This window comes from Castanea sativa, chromosome 6, assembly GCF_040712315.1.
Source record: "Castanea sativa cultivar Marrone di Chiusa Pesio chromosome 6, ASM4071231v1".
Classification (NCBI taxonomy): domain Eukaryota; kingdom Viridiplantae; phylum Streptophyta; class Magnoliopsida; order Fagales; family Fagaceae; genus Castanea; species Castanea sativa.
In genome coordinates, this window is record NC_134018.1 from 21,876,083 (window position 1) to 21,900,222 (window position 24,140).

The window sequence follows — 24,140 nt, forward strand, 5'->3', positions numbered from 1 at the left end:
AAAAAAGAGGAAAATTTACAAATAAGGGTTTTACAAAAAAAGAAAAGAAAAGAAAGATAGATCATCTAAATATGGCTCCTCAAACTCAATATAAGGCCGCCACCTCCAAAGTCAAATAAGTCTGATGAGATTTCTAAGAAAATCGATCTTCGCAAGCATTGGAGATGAATGAAACCAATCAATCTTAGTGAGCTTTGGAAATCGAACCAAACAAGTATTTTCAATACACGAGAAAGATAGGGTGTTTGGTCAAGACCAATTGAACTAGAGAGGGAGTAGCGCTACCAATGACAGCGACTAACAATAATGACTAGCAAAGGCAAAGAAGAAGCTCCTTTCTTATTTTTGACTATGGGGGAGTTATGAGAAGAGAGAGATTGATTGACAGAGAAGAGAGCTCGCACCTTAAAGGCATCACAACAATTGCGAGTGGTGGCAACTAATGAAAGGTGCTTGGATCTTTGTCAATGGAGGCATAAGTATGGGAGAAGGTTAAAGGGATTTATAATTTAAGATATGTTTGGTAGGTGAGAAAATGAGAAAACAAATTCAATAAAATCATAAACAAGAAGAGAGGGGTGAGTTTCTAAAGAACCGTCCTAGAGAGGGTCTATCCCATGGCTTGGAGTGTTTTTCTTTGTTTTTGTTTTAATCTATTAAACTTTTAAATTCTAGAATAGGTGAACTTTTTATATTAAAAAAAAAAAGGGTAACCAAGAGGTTTGGTGGTTAACCCATTAATACTTATTTAAATGTTTAATTACCCATTTGAGTCTTTACCGATTTAACTTAAACCTCTTTAATTGAGTTGGGTCAAAACTTATTAAATTATCTGGATTATAAGTGAGTTAGTGGGTTTGGGTATATATAGCTACCACTATGCCCCTAATATATAGTAGTTTTTTTTTTTTTTTTTTTTTTGCTAAAATGCAAAACTCACCCTCTAAGTTTCACAATTTTTCATTTCAGTTCTATAAATTTAGATTTTGTCATTTCAATCCTTTAAGTTTCATTACTTCCCAATTAAGTCATCCGTTAATGTGCTGTTAGTTTTTGACATTAACTTTTTTTTTTTCTTAATTTTAGAAAAACTTTAATTGAAATTTAAAAAATGAAAAGAAAAAAATGCAACCTCATAGCCATTCATATCTAGTACATAGTAATTGTGGTTCTTCATAGTTAATTACTACTTACTACTACTGGGATTGTCCTTCTTTTTAACTCTTTTTTTGGCTAACTACAAAAATCTACTAAAGAAGCCATGTTTACCTCTCAAGCATACAAAATTCAACCACAAGTACACAAACAACTCCATTAAAACATAGCACACAAAGTCCACTATACAAGAACCAATCCCTTAAAACCTTAACATTTTTAACAAATCTGAAAAAGCCCAAATTCAATATTGAGAAACTCAAGTACACAATTCCAGCCTAACCACAAAGAAATAGAATTTCAATTAAAAATATGAACTTTTCAAAACCCAAAAGCCAAAATGGGAGAACTCATAAAACTCATATGAGGACCGGCCACAAAGAATCAAGATCTACTTTGGAGAAGTAGTCGCATCTCTCTCTCTCTCTCTCAGTAAAATTTTCCCACACTTTCTCTCACTTTTATTCTTTCTCTCTGTATTCACTTTCTCATTGTTTCATTGTTTTTTCCTTTCTTTCTCCCTCTTTCTCTTTCTCATTCTCGGTTTCTCAAATTGGGGTGGGGTTTCATTTTTAATTGTTGTTCAGGTGTGGGAGTAACATTCCTCTAATTGGCTTTCTCTATTTTTTTTTATAATTAACATTTTTTTCTTTCTAAAATTAAGAAATAAATATAAATATTAACAATTAAATTTTAAAAAAAAGTTAATGGTAGAAACTAACGGCACATTAACGAATGACTTAATTGAGAAAGAATGAAACTTATAGGACTAAAATGACAAAACCCAAACTTATAGAACTAAAATGAAAAATTGTAAAACTTAGAGAGTAAGTTTTGTATTTTGACCTTTTTTATTATTATTATTAATATGTTGTAGTTCTTATCACGCCTAGGGTATTACTTTGATAGTGAACCGCCGTTAGTGAAGGAGGATAGGTTTGGAAGTCATCTTTTGCAGTGATTCTTCGTACAACAAACGGGGAATTGAAGAAGGGTTCTTATTAAGCCATTGGGATGAGAAATAGAAAGAGACAGGAGATGATTATTCAGAGGAAGCAGAAGAGACGCATATTTGATTATACACCAGTTGTTATCGATAAATTGGATCGTATATCACAGTTGCCTGAACCCATCATGCACCACATCCTCTTCTTCATGCCTGCAAAAGATGCAGCCCGTACTAGTGTCTTTTCTAAGACATGGCACCGTGCATGGATTTCCCTCCCTACGTATGATTTCAGATTTCATGAAAAGTCTTTTAAACAAGGAGAGGCGTTTTTGAATTATTCAGATGATGATATAGAAAATCGATCTGCGTATTTTAATTCAGATACTGATGAACCTGATGATCTATCTTCTGAAGAAAGAGAGGCTTTTTTAAATAAAGTCAATAAAGGTCTAGTAATGCTCAAGCTGCAGAAGGTACTTGTCCGAGAATTTAAGTTGAATATGACCATTGGCGACACTAAAGATGCATCTTTTATCGATGATTGGATACAACTAGCAATTAAAAATCGAATAAAAAAGCTAGACCTTTGTATCAGAAAGTACACTCTTCCTGAGACTATTTTTGTTGCTGAATCATTAACCGTGTTAAAGTTAAAGGGTTGCAAGTGGCCGGAGAGTCCCTCAATCGACCAATATCCAGCGTTTGCTTTTTCACGATTGCGAGAGCTGTCTATAGTGAAAGTTTCTGATATTGATTCGGTAATAATAAATTATCTCCTATCTTGCTGTCCTTTGCTGGAGGAATTTACTCTGAAGAGATGTGACTTTCACTTTCTTTCGGTTGTTCATAATCCAAAGCTTAAGAAGGCAATTATAGGACAAGTTAACGACATTAGGATTGAAGCACCTGCTCTTATAACTCTCTACTGTGCAGGTGATATCGTTAGGCCTGGAGGTGATTTGGATTTGAATGTGTCTTCATGCAATAATGTAAAGGAGCTGAAAATTGGTAGATTCGAACTTCCTAACAAATTCTTTGAAGAGCTTAATTCTAAATTTCCCCTTCTTGAGACCTTAGATACATATTTGTCCTGCCCAGATCCCATAGAGATTTCGAGTCATCGATTGAAGAGGTTAGATTTGAGGTACTGCGATGAAGAGGCCCCAAGAATATTTAAGATTAATTGTAAAAATCTCCGTCACTTTAAAATCACATGTACAGGCCATTCAAAACTGCCAATACCAATTCTTGTTAATTCTTCAAGTCTACAAGAAATTCAACATAATCTGCATGCGATCAATCATTTATCCGAGCAATGGTTTCTTCAATTCAGACGATATCTTGGAATGTTTCAGCAACAGCAAGTTTTAGACTTGTCGTTCTCTCCACTGGTATGCAGACAATTAAATGAATCTGTAGTTCTCAATTTTAGTGATCTATTGTTAGGTATATAGGTATACTCCAATACCCATTTTCCCCCTTTTATTAAATTCAGATTTGGTTTTGTTACTTTGGTAGTATTCTTTCTGTTCTTAATCCTTCAAAGATTGATGGAGGATTCCACTAGAAATTTAATTAGCAAAACAAAGTAACACATATTGCTTTTGAAGTCATGAATAATTAACTCTTACTAGTGTTCTATCTGTCAAAAAGTTGTTAACCTAAATGATTGATATATGTGTGTATATATATCGATTATATTTTCAATATGCAAAGAATGTTTATTATTTCTATCACTCATTCTTGAATGAAACAAGAATGTTTATAATTTCTGTCACTCTAGTTGATAATTCACTATCTGAAGCCTTTTTAACATAGGAGTTTGAGCTTATAACTGGTTGAATATTAGCTTTGATAGCATAAAATAGGAATATAAGAACATGAGGCATGGAGGAAATTCTTAAAGGCTACATCTTTAATATAAAAGTGTAGTACATATTCTATGTTATAATGAACCCAACATAAGTATATATAGTAGTCTAAACCCTAGATTTTTAGTACAGGTAAGAGTCTTGTCTTGCACACAAAGTGAGAAGGGTTTGGGTTTATACAAATGGGTTAATATATTTCTAACACAACAGGTATTAAGTTCAAACTTTTTTTTGCAAAAATGCTGAATCGTTAATTGTTTTGATATTACAGTTTGACTATGTATCAGCTGAAATAATTGAAGAAGACATTCCTCCAATATCAAATATTAAGCATTTGCATTTGCATTTGCGTGACTCTCGATCACAAAATTACACAACTCTCATAGATGGCCTGTTACGGAGTTGTCATCCAAAGATCCTATCTGCAAGTTCCGCTTTTAACAGACTTGTAATGGTATAAGTTTTGTATCGAGTTTTCTTATGCATAATCAAGAAATTTTAGTTGGGTTTACGATTATCATATATGTTGACTATTCAATTTGTTTTGATTTATCACAGGTCCTATACGAGACCTTGATGGGTAGAGAAGAAAAGCCAAAGTGCTGCAGTGGCTGCAACACCAAATGTTGGCGTCATTACTTAAAGGCTGTGAAAGTAATTTACTTCTTTGACGGGGATAAGTTTGTTAGGGCGCCCCAGAAAGACGCCTTATCTGATTTATTTCTTACTGCTGAAGGTTTGGAGAGCATAATGTTAAAGTTAGAATGGTAATTCGTAGTAACCCACCAAAGAAACACAGGTTCAAAGAAGCTAGTAGAGAAACTAATGTGCAATTCTTGGGCAATATGGAAAAATAGGCACAAACAAGGTGATCCATGAGGAAGAATATAGAATTTTCAATGAGGACCAAACTTCAGGGATTGATGTTGTATACGAAACTCAAGTGGGGGGTTTAATGGCTAGCTGCTATGTCCAAACGAGTGCAAGGGGCATTATAAGCAGAAGTAGTGGAAGCTTTGGCTATGGAAACTGGACTCATCTTTGCCAGGTAAGTGGGCTTTCTTGAAATTATGCAGAAGGTGATTCAAGTCTTGTCTATCATGCTATCAAATAGGGAGAGATGAGAAATCCAATCTTCGGGCATTTCATTCATGGCATACCAGTACCACCTTGAGAAATTTTTTTTTTTTTTAAAACTTGCTGTTTTTGAGAATTGTTTATGTACCTTATTTACTAATCTTAATCGTTGTGATATGATATTGTCTTATTTAATTTCTATATATTAAGAGAATAGGAAACTTATGTTTCCATTTTTCTCTCTTACAAAAAATGTCAGTAGCATATATTAAACACCGTCCTACCAAAAAATAGTAAATTGGAAGGAATCAGTACCTGGATTCCCCAAAGAGCTTTGGTCTATATTTAATGTCAGAAGATGGCTCTGTTGGGGTTATCCATTTACCCATATCTTAGTTTCTTTCACTTCACAGTTGGATAATAGCAGCTAAATGTCTCGGGTAATATAGATGATATGTGCCATCTTTGCAATTCGAAGCAAGAATCTATTTCCCATTTGTTTATTGACTGCACAATCACAAGGACTCTTTGGTTCAGTAGCCCGTGGGGTTTAAGGGTGGAATGCTTGGGTCTGTCCAATTCTAAAGAACTCATTCAGTTCTTACTAAATCCATCTAGTGGGAATATGTCACCAAAGGGACGACTTCACACTTTATGGGACTCTTCTTTGTGACATGTTCTGGAAGATGAGAAATGAAGTGCTATTTGAAAAAAAACACCGATCATCCAAGCCAAGGTGAGTTAATTTTGAGACTCTTAACCTTTTTGCTGAACACAAAAAATCAAGAACCTCTCTTACGCTGATCAAGCCTCCAAGACCACAGTCCACTTGGACCAAACCGATCAGGGGGGCTCACTGAAAATTAATGTTGATGCAGCATGCTATAGGTTCCCAGTATGCAATCCTTTCTGCTGCCATTGCAGAGGGATTAAGCCAAAACTCTTGAGCCCAAGGGCATTAATGTAATTAACGCGTGAAGAGTTGTTTCCGTCTGGGTACATCTAGGACAATTCGGACTAACCCTAGCTAGTTTGGTGATTGGCTAGTAGTTGGTGATCTCGTATACATAACTTTCCATATAAAATGCCGTATTTTTCTTTGGGCAATGTATCTTGCATATCCAATTCCATCAACCTTTATCATACTTGACATTTTTCTGTATGTATATATATATATATATATATATATATATATATATGAATTGAAGTTAGATGTTGATTTCACAGAGCATCTTCCATTGTCACTCGGCCATACTAACTTATCCTGGCAATCCTGCTATATCTGATTCTGAGCAATAGGTATACTTTTAATGATGTCTTTTAGCTAGTCGGGTATTTGAAGTGTCATATACCAGTCTTTTGTTTTGTCTTAGCAAATCCACTCTCCTATTTTCTTCATTTACCATAAGAGGTCCTTCGATTCTGGCTCTTAGTGGCCTTCCTGGTATTCAATTATCCTCCAAAACCTTAATCCTGATTCCATTTGCTACTATACATCGCATTCCTTTAAAAAGATACTTACTCCCCATATGAATTGCTTTCCAAATATGTGATGCTCTTTGGGGAGTAATACTCTCATTTAGTGTCGTGTGAGGAAAAATATTTACTTTACATCCTTGTGCCCGTAATGCATTTGAGTTTGTCCAAAGTCTCCAGGCCTAATTCGTAAGCATTGCAATATTATTTATTGTGTATGATATTTTTAATGCCTAACCCCCCCTACTGCGTTTGGTTTAGTTATCACATCTCAACCAATTGTATGACAAGGTCTTTGGTGTCTAGTGCCTCCCTGCAAAAAATTACGATTCGATCATCTTATCTATACTCCTGCAAAATTTTCAAGGTAGAAGGGTCGTTTGCATACGGTATATTGGGATAGTGGTTGTTGTGGATTTAATCAGGGTAGCCCTCCTTGCTATTGATAAATACCTAGCTTGTCATGCTCAATGAATCTTGTAACTTATGTATTGATATGAGTTTGCAGTCCTCCTTTTAGTAAAACTTGGGGTGCCCAAGTATGTGCCTATATGATTTGTTGTAGGGATATCAATAATATATCAGAAATAGGGGCAGTGAGACAGGGTTTAGCATTAGCATGGGAAATGGGATTTAAACATGTTAAATTAGAAATTGACTCTAATATAGTCTTGCAATGGCTAACAAAAGTTGGTGTATATGCACTGGATATTGCCCCTTTGATTTATGAGGAATTTCTTATATTAGCGCGAGACTAGATTAATTGTCCATCCTTATCACGTATAATGTAAGGCAAATGGACTAACAAAAAGCGGAAGAGAGCAGCCAAGAAAGATTTTATTTTATTGTGATATATACCCAGCTTTTGTGTATTATAAGTACTTATGGAATGTAATAGATTTTTTTTAATTCTTCGATAAAATTTCATTCAACCAACAACCAGAAAAGGTAATACAACAAAGTAGAGCAACGTGGGCTCTCAAACACAAAGTCTATAGGGGGTCTGGGGAGAGGAGAATGTGGCAATGGGGGAGTAGTTCCTTTCCAGACTTGTGCAACACCAGCAGATTTGGCAAGTTGAGCGAGCTCGTGGGCTGCTTTATTATGATCTCGTTTCAGATGATGGAGTCTCCAGCTGCTGAAATGGAGCAGAGAGCTACGAATTTCACTGAGAATATGGCCAAGTGGTCCACCTGATTTCATTGCATTCACCAATTGCACCGTTGCAAAGGAGTCCGATTCAAAAATAACCCGGGAAATGTTCATCTTGTGAGCAAGAATAACACCATTTTCCATGGCAAGGACTTCAACTGTTTCAGGAGGATAGTGGGCTGGCATAGGTTTGCTCATTGCCGCAGTAACGTGTCCGCTTGAGTCGCGAATAATTACTCCAATACAAGAGCTTGGGCCATCAGGGCTGGTAGCAACATCCACATTCACTTTATGGAATCTAGGTGGGGGGAGAGACCAATGAGAAGCTCGGCTACCTTGCTGATTGCATTGAGGAGATAGAGCATCCTTAAAGTCCTTAGAAAGCCTTATGGCAGAATTCTATATCTGACCAGGGGGTGGAAATGGATTCATGCACAACCTGATTTCGGTTGAACCAGATATACCAAGCAATGACAAAGAGCATTTCCAAGTCCTTTTGGGTGCCATTTCTAATAACCTGAAGAGCCACCTCTATTACATCCATTTGCCGACCATCCAAGATAGCAGGTCTGCCTGCCCAAAAGTTCCATACCAGCTTAGGAATGTCACAGCTGATGAGGGCATTGCATGGCGTTTTCAATGCATTGGTCACATATAAGACACCTACCCTCTGTGTTGACCCCCCTTACCTTTAGATTCTACATTGTAGGAAGTGCGTTCATTCATGCCCGCCAAGCAAATATTCTAATATTTTCAGGGAGGTTGAGGTGCCTTACCTTCTTCCATAGTGGAGTCCGAGGGTCACCAGCTGAGCATTCGCCCTCATTGTTCGTCTTGACTAGTGAGAGGGCCACATAATATGCACTCCTAACCGAGAACTCTCCTTGTTTGTTCCCCAACCATATAAGCTTGTCATCTGGGAGGGAGTAGCTGAGAATGGTGTCAGCTTCAAAAGGGAGGAAGGTTTTCTTAACAAGGTCAACTTTCCATCACTTAGTATCTTGATCAATGAGGGCGGAGACCATGGGGAAGTCATCAATGCAGTGAGGTGGGCCAATTGCCTTGAAAGTGGTGGGTGTAGGGAGCCATTTTTCCTCCCAAATGTGGATAGTTTTGCCATTTCCAACTCACCACCTTGTGCCATTCCTAATCACTTCAAGGCTACTATGGATACTCCGCCAAGCATATGAAGGATTGCAACCCAATTGGGCATTGAGGACATCTAAAAAAGGGAAATATCTTGCCTTGTACATTCTTGAAATCAAAGAGTCCAACCTCCATGCTTGTTTAGCTAGCATGGCCAAATTGAAAGCTTGAAGGTTTCGAAAGCCCATACCTCCATGAAGTTTGGACTTGCACATTTTTTTCCAAGCAACCCAAGCAATTTTCTACTCTTGGTGCTGCTGCCCCCACCAAAAATTACACATCATGCTTTCAAGATCATCACATAGGTCTTTCAGAAGAAGGAAACAACTCATTGTGTATGTGGGCACGGCTTAAGCGACTGCTTTAATAAGAATTTCTTTACCGCCCATAGAGAGCATTTTTTCTTTCCATCCGGAAAGCTTCCTTCCAACCTTCTCTTTTATTTTTGCAAAAACCTCGTTCTTGGACTTCCCAATGATGGATGGGAGACCAAGGTACTTGGAGTGCCTAAAGTCTTGCATTGGACCGAGGATGTCTAGAACCGCATCCTTTGTTTCCTAAGTTGCATTGAGGCTAAAAAACACAGATGATTTGTCCGTGTTAATTTTTTGACCTGATGCAGCTTCATATCTAGTAAGAATCCCAATGAGCTTGTGGCATTCTTGGCTATTTACACGGCAAAAAAAGCAAGCTGTCATTGGTGAAGAACAGGTGGCTCACTTGGGGACACCCTCGATTGATAGAAATACCATTTAACTCCCTGTTTTGAGCAGCCCAATTAATGAGAGAGGAGAGACCTTCAGCACAGAAAATTAAAAAGGGAGGGGGAGAGAGGGTCCCCCTGCCTTAGGCCTCTTGTGGGACTAATACAGCCATATGCCTTGCCATTGATGAGGATGGAGTACATGACCGTAGTAATGCAATGCATAATTAGGCTGATCCACTGCTCATTAAACCCAAGCTTTTTTATTACAGTTTCTATGAAACCCCATTCAACATGGTCAAAAGCTTTGCTCATATCCAATTTTACTGCCATAACTCTCCTTCCCTTCTCACTTGTTGTTGAGATAATGCATAATCTCAAATGCCACCAAAATGATGTCAGTAATGAGGCGGTCAATAAGGAAAGCACTCTGATTTTCAATAATAATCAGAGGAAGAACAACCTTGAGCCTATTGGAAAGGACTTTGGCAATAATTTTATAAACAACATTGCTCAAGGTGATTGGCAGGAAGTCAGTCAGTCATTTTAGTTGGAGATTTTTTCTTTGGGATAAGAGCAATATTGGTTTTATTAAGCTCAACAATAGGCATATTAGAATTAAGCACATTTAGAGCCATGTTTGTGACACTGTTGCCAACAATATCCCAATATTTATGAAAGATAATTACTGACATACCATTGGGTCCAAGGGCCTTAGTTGGGTGCTTTTACTTAAGGGCAATAAGGATTTCATCCTTGGAGAACTCCTTTATCAGCTCCCTGTTCATTTTATTAGTAACTCAAGATGGTATTGCTGCTGTTACATCATTAAAACTAGCTGGCTGGGATGATGTATAGATATTCCTGAAGTATTGGATAGCAACATCAGCAATAGTATCATTTGTATCATACCAAGTTCCATTATCATCCTGGAGTCCCAATATAGTATTCTTCCTCTTCTTCTCTGATGCCCAAAAGTGGAAAACTTTTGTGTTGCAATCCCCCTCCTTAAGCCATTGAACTCTTGATCTTTGGTTCTAGTAAATCTTTTCACTATCAAGAAGGTTATTAATATCCTTCCTCAAAATATTAATTTTGGCCCCATGACTGCCATCAGAATCTCGGAGGACGAGGGATTGGAGGGTTGTCCTTTTTTCTTGTATCTGTTTAGGTATGCGACCAAAGACTGAATGACTCCAGCTTGATGAGTCCGCTGCACATTTCCTAAGGCTAAGGACAAGACCCTCGGGGGTGCTTGTGTCAAGGCAGGTATTCCAAGCATCTTGAATAACTTCTTTGAACTCTTCTTTGTGTGTCCACATCACCTCAAAATGAAAACGACGCTTCTATGGAGGCTGGACCACCACCTTATTAGAGATAAGCAAGGCGCAATGATCAGAGGTGGAGTTAATGAGTGGTGGACTCTTGTGTTTTGGAAGTGGCATCTCTAGTCATCTGTTTCTAGTGCCCGATCCAAGCACATATAAATTCTGTTTGACCCCTCTCTCATGTTACACCATGTGAAATCAGAGCCATTGTAACCCAGGTCCCTAAAGTTGCATAGGTTGATCACATTTCTAAAACCTTCCATTTGATTCTGGGACCTTTGTGCTCCCCCCTGTTTCTTACTCGTTGGGACTATTTTATTAAAATCCCCTAGATAGAGCCAAGGGAGCTGATATTGATGATAAAGGGAGGTTAGAAGCTTCCATGATTCATTTCTTTGGTGAGTATCCGAGTGTCCATAAAAACCAATGACTCTCCATCTAAACCCGGACCCTAGCTTAGTGACAATGCCGTCAATGTGATGTGAGCCGTATGTCATGATGTCAAGCGAAGTATCCTTAGTCCAAATCATTGCAAGGCCACCACTATGACCTTTACTAGGAACAAATAGACAATTCAGGCGAGTCATTGATCTTCTTTTCTTGTTTGCTTCTCTTTTATTCAGCTTTGTCTCTACAAGGAAGACGATTGTAGGAGCCCATCGCTGCATGAATTCACGTAGCACTCTAACTGTCCGGGATTTCCCAAGCTCCTAACAGTTCCATCCGAGGGCAATCATTGCTCTCGGCAGTGTTGCATGGCAGCCACCGCCGATATGCTATCAAGGGAAGAGGGGTGAGGGGGGGAGGAAGCAATGAATAGTCGTTTTTGGGTTCTATTTTCTTCAGATTCTAAAGATTCAACAATACCGAGTCTTTTTGAACCCACGACTACGTCTGAGGTAAACATCTCTGTGTCTAGGCATGGGTTTGGTGTTGGGCCATTGGTCTAGCAATCTGCTTCAAATTAGGCTTTTTCCTTGATTGGGTACCCTTAGTTGGGCCGTACACAAAAGGGGTGGTCTCAGATTTGCACTTACGCTCCAACTTTTGCCTTAGTGGGCTTGTTACTTCATGGGCTTTAGCATTTGACGTCTGTGTTTGGTCCACTATAGAGCACTCTTCCATCTTATCCCTTTTGGAATCCTGAGTGCAGCGAAATATCATCCTTTCACGTTGATCACGAGGGATCCCTTTAGCTTTCTGATTACGTTTCAAATTTCTTGCCTTGTCCCATCCATCCTAATTTTCCGCCGCCTACAGGAGTAACGTGGTCTGATTTGTCGCTGAGTTCACCCTTTGGGCAGTCCCTAACGTTGAGTTTTCATCAGGGAAATTGATTTCCCCGAGGCTGTCAAACTCAAGTATGCTCGGATTGTTTGTGGGGGCACGATTTCCTACAGCTCCAGTGCCCTCATCCGTCGCAGCTCGGCCTTCGCTACTGATGGTCCGGGATTTGCTCAGTCCACCTTTTGAGTTCCACCCAGCTCTCATCCAATCACCATACTGATTTTCTGCCCCTTGCCCGATTGCCGTTTCTGAGCAGTGTTTTACGTCAGGTCCTATCCTTCCACAATTGAAACAGAGCGTTGGAATCCTCTCATACTTAAAGGAAAACCAGTGTTTTCCACTCTCTAGGCTAGACACGAAGCCCCCTCTGTGAAGAGGTTTGTCTAGTTGAACATCAACTCTGATGTGCATGAACTTAGCCTGATCAGACTGCCAAGAGCGCCTGCCAACCTCAAGAAAGTTACCTATTGTGACTCCTATATCTTTTCCTACCTCCTCAGTTATGAACTCAAAAGGAAGGCCCCAGACTTGGAACCAGTAAGGGGTATGCGTGAAAACAATATTTGTTGAGGATAGATCTGTTTTCCAACGACATAAGAGGAGGAGGTTGTTTTCGAAGTTCCACGGACCACTCTTTTCAATCCACTCCAATTGAAATCTAGAGCTGAATTTGAACTGCAGAATACCATTTCCAACATCCACTATTCGTAAATCAGATCCTAACTTTGATGTCGTTCTAAGAGTGTTCTTGAGGGCACGACTGTTCTACTAGCGATCTGAGAGTAGTTTTCCAAAAAGGCTTAATGAACATTCTTCAAGGAGGTTGCTTTGATTAGTGCTTGTGATGCAGATTTCTTCTCCTTCTTCTTTGGTTAGCTTGAGTTATTGGAGGTCATTTAGGATTGTTTCGTCCATGGTGGTAAGAGTTATGGTTACTGCACATAGAGAGGATCTGTTACTGGCCAAGGAAAAAACCTTAGTGGAGGGAGGGAAGTCTCGTGTCAGGCATAGAGGGAAAAACTCCTACTAGGTAGAGTCATTAAGCCTATAATAGAATTAATTAGGTACTTTTTAAGAGTGCCATGTTACTTGCCATATGACCTTATGAACTATATACATATATATACATACATACACATATATATATATATATATATATATATATATATATATATAACTCCCCTAGCACCCCAAAAAAAAAAACTTTGATAATTTGATTTGCAATGCACGTTTGCGTCCCCTAATTTTTTCTAGTGCCATATTCAAATTTTAAAATAGTACAGCATCTTGACAATACTTTAAAAAAAATAATAATAAAAAAAAAATTAAAAACCCCTCTGTTCACTTTTATTTTTGTTTCAAACCCTTTTTTTTTTTTTTCATCCTAGCTAATAACCCCCCTTAATTATGAGATAGCACTTATAGCGAGTAATTCTTAAGTATCTGCTCTTGATGATAGTTCTTTATCATCAGACCAAGACACCAATCAGTTTTTGGTGTAGGCGGGAATTGAACCTCAGATCTCTTATACAACCATCAAAGACTTTACCAGTTGAGCTAACTGGAACCCACACAACTTATGTTAAATGTCTAAGTTTATAGATTTGAATTATGTTATTTTATTTTTCATTCACATGTGTATATATATAGCCAATAATAAACTCTAAAAATGGTTAAAGTAAACACATATTTAATTGAAACATATTAACTAATTGACTTTATTTTATTTTTATATAATTCAATAATTACAATGAAGAGGGGAGATTTGAATATAAATATTTCCTTTGAAATATTAAGAATTAAGCATCAATTAGCTCTAGAGCTAGCTAATTGATGTTAATCTGTAGCCAAGCTTATGGAATAGATTATATATAGTGTGTGTGTGTGTGCAGTTATAATATATATACTCAAGTAACTCAACATGATTCATATCTCAAAAAATAAATATAACACTCAAAATGCATGTTAAAATACATAAAATACTTGTTAAAAGTGAAGTAGTGGACTATCTTTTCTGACCACATTGAACAATGTCAACTATATAGAAAGCAGGGGAAAAAATGGCCATTATTAATGGTCATTGATGTGTTTATTGTGGGCAATGCCATCAATCTAACGAGGAAATTCCTTCGTTTGTGCAAGCTTACTCTAGAAGATTAATCATGAGTAATTTTAGAAAGCAACAAAATAAGTCCAGCTTAGCTGCCAACATAGCATGATGAATCTAAACTCTAAAAGTATAGACTTTTATACAATTTACCAAACTTCTACTGACCCAAAGAAAAGAGAGAGTAAGAGTCGTAATATTTTACCTAACGCGTCGACCCAACCTATATTGTCTCCCACTAGTCAAATATGATTTTTCTTTTTGTTTATAATCAAATTTCATTACATATTTATAAATTCGTTCATATATAATGTAATATCACAAAATTACACCCTATATATATATATATATATATATATATATATATATATTATACTAAAGACCTTAGGTAAAGGCTTAAGTGACCTTGCTTAATTAAATGCAACCCATGTTATTAGAATAATAGAATCAACTAATTTTGATTTGGATATGTGAGATATCATTTTTATCTCAAAATTTTAAAATATGAAATTATATTTTATATTAATATTAAATATATATGAGTATCATGCCTTTTTTTTAAGAAACAATAATACTCATTAGAACACACAAACATGAAAGTAATATATAGAATTTTTTTAAACAGACAGTGTCATGTCATTTATAATATAGAAGTTTGTTATTCAAGTGTGTGTGTATATATAAGTGACTTAACTCCATGAAAAAAGTCAGTTGGGTATAATATAAAATTCAACCTTAACTAATACTCTAACGAGACTATTGAAGTGAAGTTTGGAATCATTTTTGTTTTCTATCTTCAGATACCAATTGGAGAATCACCAAGACCTTTCAACGATTCGACGTGCCCCCCTAAGCTAGACGCTTCACCTACCTGACCTTAAAGAGAATAGAATGAGTCGCCCTACTAGCCCTGGTCTTACTAAGAGTTTGAATTGCTCTGTAGGCTAGTTGGGCGATTGAATCGTATTAGTGCGATTTGGCTAGCTGAATCGCGCCCAGCAAACAAATCGCCTCCTTGCTCTTTGTCTAAGATTGGACTAAAGGTACCAAACCAGGCATCCTTTTTTGTTGTTTTTCTTTTGGCTAAGAAGCCCGTAACTTGTTGACTAGATTCTTTAAAATATGAGTCAATGAGTCATATGATAAAAACTATATAAATTATAGAATGCTTATTTGGGAGAAGATGTAGTAATTCTTAAGTAGCCTTCTTTATAAAAATAGAAATTACACCCACAAAAATTAGTCAATTTTCATTTTAGTCATTTTTTTTTTCTTTTAGTCTATTAAGTTCTTATTTGTTATCATCATTTTTTTTTCATATATAAGATATAAATTCTACCCTAGTATAATAAAAGTGTATATATTTGTGAAGTTTTTTCTTAGAGACTTTAACCTCGGTTCTTGCCTCTCCTATTCCACAATAATTTTATACTTGTGATATGACCATCACGCCAAGGGTGCGCAATGATCATTCGTTACCATTGTTAAACCCCTCTAACATATATATTTTTTAATATTAAAAACTAATTAATTTTCTTTTAAAATAAAAAATAAAATAGACAAAAAGAAAGAAAATCATAAATAACATAGACATTGCTTTGATGCTTTCAGTAATGTATATTGACAATAACACAGATAAATATTTGAGTACATGTCTAGTGAAATATGTTTTGAGTGGTTGTCCCCTTTCACTTTACCTCTCCGATTCTTAATAAAATGTAGAAATGACTGCTACTTTTAATTTTAAAGGAGAGAGAGAGAGAGAGAGAGAGAGAGAGAGAGGACCGATAAGATATATTTTTAAATATATGTAGTATATTTTTAATTAAAAAGTATAACAATTTTTTATATAAAAAATTGTGGAGAAATGCAATACTAATGGTAATAAGAGATGAGAACTGAATGGACCAAAATAAGAGAGAGAATCTAATGGAAAAAAGTGACAAAAAAGAGAGTAAAATTTATTGACCAATATTATCAAAGTGTAATTTACATTTGTAGCAGGCTAAAAAATATTCGGAAACATAGGAGGTGAGGTGAGGTGAGGTGATGATGATGAAAGTACAAAAAAAAAAAAAAAAAAGTGAGTAAAAATGAATGTGATAAAGAAATTCAGCACCAAAGATAAAAAGGAAAAGGGGGAGGGGGGGGGGGGGGAGTGTAAAAAAAAAAAAAAAAAGTAAAACGAATGGGAATGGGAGGGAACCAAACAATGCCAGAAAGTGAGTAAATGGGGTTTGGTGATAATATCACATTCACATGTAAACAGGTTGAGTAGTTGACCCGACAAGCCGGTGGCTGAGGAAATCCCTCTTATTTTTTTGTGTCTCAGTGTCTCTTTCTGTCTCTGTCTCTCTCTCACTAACTTTCACTAATATTACGGAAAGAAGTCCGTGACGTTCGCCTACCGCCGCTCCCCACATCGTCCACCGGCTATAACCGGTCAAAGAACTTTTGTCAATTCCAATCCCAGCCCCTTTGACCTCAGACCCTCGCTTTTTCAGTCTCTGTTTTTCATCCACACTTGCCACTCCAACGCGTCCATACACCACACTAATTACAACCTTTTTTTTTTTTTTTTTTCATAACGAAGGTTTTTTTTTTTGGGAGATAAAAACACCAATTAGCAATTACAAGTTTTTACAACTGTGTTATTACACTGTTAAATGCTTCTGTTACGGATTAATTAGTGAATCATGTTCTTCTCAAAAAAAATTGTGAATCATGTTCTTCTCAACAAAAAAAAAATTTGTGAATCAGTTAATATATTTTCTTTGGTATTTTTTAGAGACTTTATTTTTATTAAAGGTAAGATTTTGGGGCTAGAAAATTTGCAAAATTATGTTCTTTTAATAATTATTATTTAAATTGGTACTATTTTAAAACTATTTGAGAATTTCACCTTGTTCCTAAAACACAACTTTTTTTTAATGTTAAATTTCTAAATAACTTTTAAACAATACCAATTTTAATGATTAATATTAAAAAGATGTTATTTTACAAATTTTGCCTAAGATTCATTTAATATCAAATTTATTTACATTTTATCAAAATAAGTTATGCCATGCAAAGGGCGCACACAAATATGTAATAGCCCAATATGTAAGGAACAAGCTTGTCCCGATATGTAATAGCCCAACCGAGAAGTGGTTAGCTGATTCACCGTGGACTCAATTTCGATTCCCATCCTTGTGGAACGCAAAGAAGATGATGCACAACCCAATGTAACTGTCACCTCCACATTAATAAGTTATTCCTACCTAATGTCAACCCCATTAAATGTTGAATGACTAGCCTGAACAGTGAAAACACCCCAAAAGTCTATCTTCATGATCAAGAAATGGTAGGGAGATGTCTGATGGGACAAGTATCTCCCTAAATTCAGCTAAGAAAGACACAACTGGAAAGGAGGAAGGGGAGGAGAATAAAAAGAGGAGAGAGTTAACTGGAAATGGGATCTAGAAAATTTGTAAAGAAAAACAAGAAAGAGAGAGCAAGAGCTTGTAGTTTCCCATAGATCCTTCATTTGTACCTTAGGAAACCGTTCTTTATCAATCAAAATGTCTTTTTCCACCTTCTTTTCCTTTAATTATCTGTCTGATCTTTGCATTGTGGAGTTTTATCCCTTTTTTTTTTGTTTGAAATTAGTTGTGTTGACCAATAACTCAAGCACTATTCTTATACTTCTATGTTTTTGACCCTTACAATATATATTATTTTTCATGCAATTCACCTATTACATCTATAACTTTTCATAACATTGGAGTTCAAGTAATAACTCAGTGATAATGGCATCATTTTTTGATGCTTTGGCTATGTTTGGTTTGACAGAAAATATTTTAAAGTGAAAATATTTTCTTGAAAAAAAATATTTTAAAGTGTTTGATTGCACTCTTGAAAATGTTATGAAAAACATATTTTCTACTACTTTCTCACTTTATCTCATCTCCCAAGCACATATGTTAGATTCTAAATATTTAGAATTAAATGTTTAGTAACTCAATTTTGTTGTATGCTGGCAAACCAAGTACAAAAACTAGTCTAGTATAAGATCTTAGAGTCATTGAAAAGGTTTAGACATTGCTTAATTTGATACAAGTCAAGATTCAAGAACATGCAAACTACAGAAAGAAGAATTCAAATTCCGAAGAGCTTGACCGATCGAACTACAATTCTGTAGATTTTTAAATCAAAACCAACAGCCCGCAATACGTTCAGGGTTTGAGTCCAACACTACTAGGTATAAAAGGAAAACCATAATACACATATTTGATGTCTTGAGTTACTCTTATGAGATTTTTGAGATTCTGTAACCTTCTAACTCAACAAGCACCTATCGGAGATCAAATCCAAATTGTTGGTACTGGTGGAGTTAAGTTGCTACATTAAATCAACTATTGTTGATGATCTAAACCTTTGAGTGGAGATCTCAAAGTCACAAACTAGAGCATTTATGTGTAATATATTCGTAATAGAAGAGTCCATGGATTCAGAGTTGCGTGTAATCATGTGAATAAGTATTACATGAGGTAGCAATAGATTTAGGGTTAAGTTTATTATAAAACTTCCATTCTATTAGTGAATTGTTGCCTTATGAATTGTTTAGGTTAAATCATTCCCAAATTTTTTACCTTGAAACTGGACAATTTCATTGGTTTTCTTGGGTTATCATATTGTTGTGTTTTTTACTTTTCCGCTCTGCATGATATGATTTATTATTGTTTAACCTAGATCTACTTAATTGACCTTAGTAACAACTAGGCTATTAAATTAGGTTAAATAAACTGTGTTTTCCAAGGGTCTAAATCTAACAACATATATAATAAAAAATTAAAAATTTAGAAAAATAAATCATGATCCAGGATCGCGGTGGCAGTGGTTAGTGGCCACCGACAATGATGGTTGGCCACCAAAGACCGATGATGTTAATGAGGGTGGTGGTTGGGTGACAGATAGTGGGGGTGGGGTGGAGGGTGGAGATTTGATTGGTAAGTTTTGGGTAAAGCGAAAAATGGTTTACAAAAAATGGAAGTGTAAACCAATTTCCCCATAAGTGCCTTTATTTTACGGTTAACCGGAAAACAAAATTTCTGGTTGACCAACATATTTCATCATCCTAAACACCTATAAAATGTAGAAAATATTTTTTCAAAATAAATTTTGTCGAACTGCACACAACTGTGTATATAGTTCAAACCTCATCTTTGTCAACTATCTACGTGTGTGTGTGTGTGTGTATATATATATAACCGACATTCTACCCTCTTCAAAGTAGAAGGAGATACTTTTTCTTTTCTTTTCTCTCTTTAAATTGCATTCCTTTTTTTTTTTTTTTAAGGGAAGACCAATCCATTTATTAGCTTATTCTTTATCATTTTGTTTTTTTTTTTTTTAAAGAAGAATCGAAATCTTGAAAATTCAAATTATTTTTTTAAATGCCGAATGATATTATTTCAATAATTTGGATTTAGATCAATTTATTGACACAAGGAATTGAAGAAAAATACGTATACATTTTCACGAGTCAAAAGGGAAGGGTTTGATAGATACCTCTTTGATTCTCAAAGAAATGTTAAAATACGCTTGTACAAAGAAAGACAACGAACCAAAGCTACTTCCCACGTCCTCCAAAGCCTACCAAAGATCTCCACTTGCTTCCACTACTTGTTGATAGGTAGAAACCACGATACAAATCTCAAGGTTTTATTATGGAACCCTATGACAAAATAGAGCCTATCAGCACTCACATTAGTAATGATGATGAAGAAAAGTCCACTAGTAGTCGCGTGGCCCTCACTTGACTCGAAACAACACCTGCACAACAAAAGAAAAGACCAAACAAAGGGCACCGGTGTGGTGCCGGCCAAAAACCCTCCGAAGGTCAAGTTAGAGCTTTTTTCGCAACCCTAGGATGCCAGAGTTGAGTAAATTGTGTGTACCTTGATTTGTGAGGGTTTTGAGATATTTATAGTAGAGTCGGCCTCCTTTTCTTGCGTATCCAGGCTTTCTCCTTCTAGGGAAGATCCTCTTTAATTAGCGTTTATTCCAGAACCCACTACTAGTTAGAATTCTTCTTGTATTGGGATTCTTTAAAGATTATCGTGAAGCGCAAGTTAATTCCATTTAGGAATCCTTGGAGCCTAAGCAAGATAGATGATTGCCAAGTGTCGCTTATATCCGTCAACTGTACATCCGGGCAGCTTGGATCTGTCGACTATCAACCTGTCAGCCTCATACCGTCACATCCCAGTCAAATCGATCTGTCACCTGTATTTCTATTCCTCTTCAGTTGCCCCCTCACTCTATGGATCCGTTACAATACTTTCACGGACCCATGGAGTGACGGTATAAAATTTAACGCCGAACGGATGCAATGGATTTGACAGGATAGCTCTGGTTTATTAATGTCGTACGTGCACGTGTCGGGTTTTAATAGGTGGTTCGCTTGAAACGAAGCGTCTCCTCGACTTCCGTGTTGTTCCATCTATATATACGCTCTCTACTCCTCTCATTTTCACATTTTGGAAATATTTTTTTGATTAGAGAGTAGTCGTCCACTATACTCCGTTCCGTCGCATTATCAAGTTTATAATATCGTCTCTCTCCTTCCTGTCAATATCAACGTATCGTTGGGCTATAAGTATTCGTTTATTTCTATCCATGTCTTCATATATACATATTTTATATATTTCTCATTATCATTTCTCTTTAATCCATCCTCCATTAGTAAAGACCTAGAGAGTCTTAGGATTTTTTTTTTATCCGTCACTTGTAGGTGTCAAATGTCTAGTGAGGCGTCAAGTGGTCAGTCGTTTGTCCGCGAGGGGGCAAGCTATAAGGAGGTGTTCTCGTCAGGTCAAGAAGATCTGGGCACCTCCAGCGAGGAGAGGGACCCGTCAACCGGCTCTCCGTCCGATGTGGAGGATGAAGAGCAAGGTGTAGACGGGTTAGAGTATGATTCAAACGATGAACTAGACAGCGTAGATCCTCCAGTTCAATCCGTCATAGGTCCAGATGGGCTCAGGGAGTTCATCCTTCTCCCCTTGTGGATGGTGAACGATTTTGTTTCTTCCATCAAACAATCCCACTTTAATACTCTTAGACAAAAGTGCCAGATACCCGACAACATCCGTATCCGTCTACCCTCTAAATCCGAGAAGTGCTACTATGAGGGCCTTAAAGATGTCGGGGTGTATGAGCAAATGCTCAAGGTGGGTCTTCGTTTTCCTTTAAGTTCCTTGCACTATCGTCTTCTCCAATATTTGGGTTTGTCCGTCACCCAAATTTCGCCGAACGCTTGGAGGGTTTTTCTAGGTGTTGAAGTTTTATACGGGTTAATGTCCGACGGTGCTCGGCGGTTGACAGTGGAAGAGTTCTTTCATTGTTAATGTCCTGCGGAGATTGCTCAATCAAAGGGCATGTATAGTTTTGCTCTGAGAAGTCCGGTACTTAGGTTAATATGTGAAACACCAGATTCCAATAGGAACTGGAAGGATCGATATTTTTTCCTTCAAGGTGACAATTGGATGTGTCACCCTGACGACCAAGAATACATGCCTGTAGATACAACTTGGGGCATTATGCCTCCGTCTGGTATGTGCCGTCTTCTTTAATTTCTGTAAACCTTATAGAAGTTTTATCCTAAGAGTTGACTGTTGCAGTTCGCGATCGTTCGCCAATCTCCGTCGAGCAGTTTGGATTTCTTGAAAAAAAATTTCAAACTACTCGTCTATCAGAGAGGACGTGGATCAAATTAGTTACTTTGGACACCATACATTGGTACTGTGACGGTCCCGAGCCTACACTTGTTGCCCGTCATTATGACAACCAAGTCCGTTCACGTAAGTTTTTGTAGGTTGTCACTTTTACCCGTCCGCTTTTTTTGTTTTCATATAAGTTGATGCTTTGCCCGTCCACTTTTTGCAGAGATGGATGCTGCCAGAAGGAGAGCACTTATTAAGCAGCAAGCTGCTGTTACGAAGAAACAAGAAGGTAAACTTCCCCCTAAGACGGGTTTATCCATTTAGTACGCGAAAAGGCAACCTTCAGAGAAAGTTGATCGTCACTCGAAGAAGCAGAAGTTGGTGACGGGGTTGGCTGCCGTTCAGGGGTCCGGTGAGTTAAAGATGCCCCCCAAGTTGGGCATAGGCAGAGGTAAGGGTCTAATGACCAATCCGGACCCCGTCAAGGAAAGACCTCCCGTCTTACTCCGTGAAGATTCGCAATTTTCCCTCCACAAAGTTACTTCCATCCTCACTGATGAAGACTATGAGGATCTAGGAAATCATGCGACGGCCTTATATAGTCTTGCACAGGTTGGTGCCGTCAATTTATTATCTCCATCATATGATGATGTAGATTCTAACTCTTTCATACTGGTGTAGGGGGTCCTTATGGCGAAAGGATTAATGGACCATTGCCTTACACAAGAAAAGACTTTAGAGCGCGTCCGTGCGAAGTCTAAAGTGACGGGTGAAGAGTTAGATGAGTTGAAGCTCTGGAAACATCGTCATGAAGAAAAGCTTAAGTTATCCGAGCAGGCTCGTTCTGATTTGGAGAAAGAGGTAGAGCTGTTGAGGGAAACACTAAAGGCCAAAGAAGAAAGCCTTCGTCAAGCCAAGATCGAAGCCGTCCAAGAGTACCGAGACTTTGAAGCTCTTGTTAGTGAACTGGCGACTTCTTTTATCGACGATTTTGATGACTATATCCGTCAAGTTAAGGCTTCATTTCTGGACTTTGACCTTTCTCATATCTCCATTGATGGTGAAGGCCAGACCCCAGCTCGCCCCGTCGACTCTGAAGCGACGGAAGACCTTTTTGGCGGAGATCCTGGTGATGGCGGGGTTCCAAATGAGACTACGGCAGACAACAATGCTTAACAACCGTCAATCCAGAGAGAGGTGGACGAGGGTAACACCGTCGCCTTGGAGTAGCAAAATATCTGATTTTGTATTAGGAACAGTTCGTAGTTTTTTGTGCTATTTGAACTTTTTGTACTAGTCGCATTTCTTATGTACTTTGGTTAAACTATTTTGACAAATCCGTCCATTTCATGGTTGTAGTTTTGGTTATTTTGTAACCGTTCAATTGGATGGATATTCTTGGGTTAACTTGCCTATTTCGTGGAATAAAACTTTATCCGTTGCAAGACAATCCGTTCACACTATACAACTTTTATCCTTAATAGGTAGACCTGTCCATGCTGTGAATATGAAGAATTTTCAACCTAAATATGACAATCCGTCCACTCCATGGACTTGAATAATTTTCATCCTTCATGGGATGATCCGTCCACTTTGTGGGCTTGAGTAATTTTCCATCCTTTATGAAAGGATCCGTCCATTTTATAGACTTGTATAATTCTCATCCTTCATGGGAGGATCCGTCCACTTTGTGGACTTGGATAATTCTCATCCTTCATGGGATGATCCGTCTACTTTGCGGACTTAAATAATTTTCCATCCTTTATGGGAGGATCTGTCCACTTTGTGGACTTGTATAATTCTCATCCTTCATGGAATGATCCGTCCACTTTGTGGACTTAAATAATTCTCATCCTTCATGGGATGATCCGTCCACTTTGTGGACTTGAATAATTCTCATCCTTCACGGAAGGATCCCTCCACTTTGTGGACTTGGATAATTTTCATCCTTCATGGGATAATCCGTCCACTTTGCGGACTTGTATAATTTTCCATCCTTCATGGGATAATCTGTCCATTTTGTGGACTTGGTAGATTTTCAGCAAAATATATTCTATATGCCCGGAATAAACTCCTCTTATTATCATGGATTGGTAGAACATTGTTCATGGAAAATAAGAAAAACGTCTTTTGGCTATAAAAGTACTTGTAGGAAATAAAAACTATAACTATCTATTAGAAAAGAT

At 37.2% G+C, this 24,140-nt stretch overlaps 1 protein-coding gene across 1 annotated transcript; it reads left to right on the top strand.

Annotated features, from left to right (window-relative positions):
- The first annotated feature begins 2,530 nt into the window (after positions 1 to 2,530).
- Positions 2,531 to 5,138, top strand: LOC142638241 (putative F-box/LRR-repeat protein At4g15060). The gene is made up of 3 exons (XM_075812262.1): positions 2,531 to 3,495; positions 4,247 to 4,429; positions 4,534 to 5,138. Exons 1-3 carry the CDS (start codon positions 2,560 to 2,562, stop codon positions 4,744 to 4,746), a joined length of 1,332 nt encoding a protein of 443 aa, XP_075668377.1. The 5' UTR covers positions 2,531 to 2,559; the 3' UTR covers positions 4,747 to 5,138.
- The last annotated feature ends 19,002 nt before the right edge of the window (positions 5,139 to 24,140 follow it).

What these genes read in the sequence shown, in the direction of transcription:
- LOC142638241 (XM_075812262.1), top strand. Translation starts at nt 2,560, where the DNA reads ATGCTCAAGCTGCAGAAGGTACTTGTCCGAGAATTTAAGTTGAATATG. An exon ending in ACTTGTCGTTCTCTCCACTG is followed by an intron (nt 3,496 to 4,246) that starts GTATGCAGACAA and finishes TTGATATTACAG; the next exon opens with TTTGACTATGTATCAGCTGA. An exon ending in CTTTTAACAGACTTGTAATG is followed by an intron (nt 4,430 to 4,533) that starts GTATAAGTTTTG and finishes GATTTATCACAG; the next exon opens with GTCCTATACGAGACCTTGAT.